Source organism: Colius striatus, chromosome 30 (genome assembly GCF_028858725.1).
Source record: "Colius striatus isolate bColStr4 chromosome 30, bColStr4.1.hap1, whole genome shotgun sequence".
Taxonomy (NCBI): Eukaryota; Metazoa; Chordata; class Aves; order Coliiformes; family Coliidae; genus Colius; species Colius striatus.
Window position 1 is genome coordinate 658319 of NC_084788.1, and position 4763 is coordinate 663081.

A 4763-nucleotide genomic window follows, 5' to 3' on the forward strand; every position below is an offset into this window, starting at 1 on the left:
GACATTATACCCTCTAGAGTTAAAAATCCCACATCTTGCTTGATATTAGAAGTGTGGTCCATAAGTTACTGTATTTGTTTGTGTATTGCTTTTCAATGATTAGTTAGATCCATACAACACATGCCTTCAAAGTCTTCACAACAATGATCATTAGCTAAAAGCAAAAAATCTATAGCAGCTCTATTTTGTAAAGTTGCATGTCTAATACTACTTACATCACTCAATCAAGCCTTCTAATGTTATTGAGGTTTGGTTACTTTGTTTGCTAAGCCAGCATCCTAATTTGCGTAGCTGAGTTAATAAAGCAGATATTCTTACACTTGGAGCAAATATACTAGTTGCTATTATTGCTGCGGGAGACCAAAGGTAACATAGTCATCACATTCACTGGTAAATGCATGCACAAATCATTTTGGACGACGATGTTTCCAAATCATTTTGTGATTAGGCATCAAGATCATCAGTTGTCCCAAACTGCACGGTCCCCTTTGTGATCTCAAGGGTATTCCAGGCCATGCCTGGTCCCCACAGATCAGAAAAATTCCCTTTGTTAACTGCATGGGCACAATACTATAGACCTTGATCTTTTTGGTGAAGTATAATTGCACCAAGATGTCGTGTTCTTATACACTCCCAGGATGGGATCCACATTCTATCTAAAATTTTTTGGTATTGCTGGTAAAATTACACATAACAGAAAAATCCATCTTTATAGATCCCAATAATTCTAACTCCCGTGGCTCTGTTGTCATTATTGGCAACCATGAAATGATCGAATCCCAGCTGTCAACTTTGCCATTACCCTTAACTAAGGGATTTGTTTTTAATGCATTCGGTATAGGCCATTGTGCCACATCTGATGGAACTCCCACCAAACAGGTAGAAAAAGGATTATCTGGAGTGGCCATTGATAAACATATTGTAGCCTGATTGATTGCTTTGGCTGAAGTATCAACAGTATGACAAAAATCAGTTTTTTACTTTTTTTTTTACTCCTGATAAAGAAAAAAATATCCTTCACCAATGAGTCTAAAACACAAACCACCTTTTATAAACCTTTTTCACCCCCCTTTTTTTTTGTGTCACTGACTGCTCAATGCCAAAATGTTCTGTTCTTCCAAGTTCCATTCCTGACACCTAAAACACCTTAGAAAGTTTACACTCTATGAAAACCAGTATTCATCATCACATTTACAGCAAAATGCATGACACCACGACCAACAGTTTTTACACTCGTTGAGGCAACGGACTGAGGATAGAAAGGACGAGCCCAGCGGTCCGTGAGGGCCGGGGCCGGTGGTGTAGGCGCGCGGGGCGGGGGGGGCGGGGGCGCGCTCCGGAGAAACTTAACGGTCGCGGGAAGCGGCTGCGGATGGAAGGGGCCGGGGGGGGGGGGTCCGGCTCACTCCGTGCCGGCCCCGGCGCCGGCGGCGCAGTCAGTATTACTCTCTCCTGTGTTTTCTTTTTCTTTGTCTCCCCTCGCGTGCCCGATGCTGCCCAGTCTAACACGGGGTCACGCTCCCCCCACTCTCCCCGATCGTCCTGCGCTGTACCCCCGCCCGACTCCGCCCGCTCGCCATTCCCCGTCCGCATCCTCTGCAACTCGACCCAGGGGTAACTCGGCGGGCGGGGCTGAGCTGGGAAGCAGCTCTCGCCGGAGCTCTGCGCCGGGGCCTCCTTCACTTGGTAAAAACTCTTGTGGGGGGGAGAATTTTTTTTTTTTTCTCTCGCAGCACGGCTCGCTCAGCCACGGGCCGCGCACCCGGCTGCCTTTCGGCGCCGACGGGCCGCGCACCGGGCCGCCTTTCAGCGCCGACGGGCCGCGCACCCGGCCGCCTTTCGGCGCCGACGGGCGACGCATCGGGCCGCCTTTCAGCGCCGACGGGCCGCGCACCCGGCCGCCTTTCGGCGCCGACGGGCCGCGCACCCGGCCGCCTTTCGGCGCCGACGGGCCGCGCACCCGGCCGCCTTTCAGAGCCGACGGGCCGCGCACCGGGCTGCCTTTCAGCGCCGACGGGCGACGCATCGGGCCGCCTTTCAGCGCCGACGGGCCGCGCACCCGGCCGCCTTTCAGAGCCGACGGGTCGCGCACCCGGCCGCCTTTCGGCGCCGACGGGCCGCGCACCCGGCCGCCTTTCGGCGCCGACGGGCCGCGCACCCGGCCGCCTTTCAGAGCCGACGGGCCGCGCACCCGGCCGCCTTTCGGCGCCCACGGGCCGCGCACCCGGCCGCCTTTCGGCGCCGACGGGCCGCGCACCCGGCCGCCTTTCGGCGCCCACGGGCCGCGCACCCGGCCGCCTTTCGGCGCCGACGGGCCGCGCACCCGGCCGCCTTTCAGAGCCGACGGGCCGCGCACCGGGCTGCCTTTCAGCGCCGACGGGCGACGCATCGGGCCGCCTTTCAGCGCCGACGGGCCGCGCACCCGGCTGCCTTTCAGAGCCGACGGGCCGCGCACCCGGCTGCCTTTCAGCGCCCACGGGCCGCGCACCCGGCTGCCTTTCAGAGCCGACGGGCCGCGCACCCGGCCGCCTTTCAGAGCCGACGGGCCGCGCACCGGGCCGGCCGTCAGTGCCGACGGGCCGCGCACCGGGCTGCCTTTCAGCGCCGACGGGCGACGCATCGGGCCGCCTTTCAGCGCCGACGGGCCGCGCACCCGGCTGCCTTTCAGAGCCGACGGGCCGCGCACCCGGCTGCCTTTCAGCGCCCACGGGCCGCGCACCCGGCTGCCTTTCAGAGCCGACGGGCCGCGCACCCGGCCGCCTTTCAGAGCCGACGGGCCGCGCACCGGGCCGGCCGTCAGTGCCGACGGGCCGCGCACCGGGCTGCCTTTCAGCGCCGACGGGCCGCGCACCGGGCTGGCCGTCAGCGTCGACTCGATGGTCTGTAGTAGCTCCAGTTTCTTTAATACTTCCTGCAGGAGACCGTCTGTCCTCCGATTCGTCTACCTCGACTTCGGTGTAGTGGCTGGGCTGCAGCCATGGACACACGCTGCTCTGCTTGCATTTTTAAAGTTTTTATCACACCTCTCCAAACGAGACCTAGGTGTTTACTGATCTTACTGTTGTACTTATAGCCACTCAAAGTGGATTCCCAGAGAAAGTTTCCCATTCTGCAAACGATGTCATCATGATTATTCGTGTGGCAACGATCACATCGAACTGCTACTGTGCATGCTCTTTTAAAATGGCCTTTTCCTCCGCAACAATAACAGAATCCGGAAGGAATTAGGGCCAGATTATTGTATTGTCTTGTTTGGTATTTTGGTCTGTCTAATTTTTGGACGGCCGCAGCAAGGAGATCAGTAGATGGGTGCATGGCTGCTGCAAATGCTGAGGCTAATGTTTTCTCATGTTGATTCTGTGTTGCTTGGTCCAACATTTCTATCATATCCACAAGTCCAGCAGATCTAAGCAAAGTTGCTAATATTTGCCTTGCTTTAGGATTGACATTTTCAAAGGGCAGCATTTTAAACATAGTCTGTTTTGCTGCTTCCTCCATATCCCCTTGGGCACCAATGGCTGCTGAAAGCTGATTAATAAAATGAGCATAATTCTGCGTTAGGCCCTGTTTAATGCTAGTAAACGATGAGTAGGGTTTTCATCTGGACCAGGTTTTGACAGGCTTTAGGAGAGTTCAGATTAGCAATGTAAATCCAATCTAAAGCAGCCCGAGCAGCCTCAGATCTTAACCCATTCTTTTGAATTGTCTCTTTTACTTGTTGCAAAATTTTCCACTCATGCTGCTCATAGTGTGGTCCGGCAGTCCCTTGCACCACCAGACATGCTATTATTCCTGCTGGGTGCCAATCTCCCTCGACTATCATGTCGCGAATTATCCCTGACCACTATTTAAAAGATTCTGGTCTCGGGGCTTCAGATTGCATTGTCTCCAGTGGGGGGGCAGGCAGCTCTGCAGAGGAATGGTTTTGACCCATCTCTGTTAACATTTGTTGAATGGATCTTTCAGATGAATTTTTCGGTGAGGATTTTTCAACATTTGATACAGATGCCTCCATGCGTTGCTCCAAAGTTTTCAACAATTCTCTAACTTGCTTAATCATTTTGGAAACATTTTTCTCTAATTCTGACTCCCTATCATTATCCAGAAGTGGAATCGTCTCCGGAGAGAGAGTTGGGGCCAGTTGCATGGGTGGAGTCAGAACCAGGAGAACCAGGGCCCGTTGCACGAGTCGGGGGGCTGGCTCTGGTGCCTTACAGGTGGGTCCACCTTGAATGGTCTCAATTTGCTGAATTTTTGGATCAGACTCTATCACGGACTTCAATGTTTTCAAGGGGTCAGTAAAAACTTGTGTCAAATCTTTCTCTTGTACCACCAACTCCTTCACTGATTGACAAGTCTGACCCTTTATCCCTTTAATCGGGCGTGACTGATCAGTTCCGAAAAACATTCCGAGCTGACTGTTTTTTGGCTGCACTGCCTGTTCACCCATATCAGTCTGATAAGACCCAGATAGTGCCTGCATAGCAACCTTTGCAATCCGTGATTCTGTTTTCATCTGTTTTAAGGCAATAATAATTGTCCGCCACGTATCCCCGAAAGAACGGCAATCCTTATCTTTCCCCAAGATAGTGCAATCCCACATTTCATTCTCGATCAGGTGCCATTCGTCTGTCATAAAAAGCAGCAAGGGTTTTTTAAAGAAACCGTGCCCCCTAGCCCATTTAATGAGCTTTGCAACCGCCTTTTCGGCAACTACTTCCACTCATAGAGAGTATACAAAGTAGCAATGTTTGTGCCACTGA

The 4763-nt window shown here is 53.4% G+C and overlaps 1 protein-coding gene across 1 annotated transcript; it reads right to left on the reverse strand.

The window, feature by feature from the left end:
• Positions 1-1513: 1513 nt before the first annotated feature.
• On the reverse strand, positions 1514-3823 carry LOC133628384 (basic salivary proline-rich protein 1-like). Its single transcript, XM_062016450.1, has 2 exons — positions 3716-3823; positions 1514-2911 (listed from the first exon to the last, which is right to left on the reverse strand). Exons 1-2 carry the CDS (start codon positions 3821-3823, stop codon positions 1514-1516), a joined length of 1506 nt encoding a protein of 501 aa, XP_061872434.1.
• Between the last annotated feature and the right edge of the window lie 940 nt (positions 3824-4763).

Coding starts and splice junctions, on each gene's coding strand:
- LOC133628384 (XM_062016450.1), bottom strand. CDS start 3,823: ATGATAGTCGAGGGAGATTGGCACCCAGCAGGAATAATAGCATGTCTG. Junction 2,912..3,715: donor AGTGGAAAATTTTGCAACAA/GTAAAAGAGACA, acceptor GGTCTCCTGCAG/GAAGTATTAAAGAAACTGGA.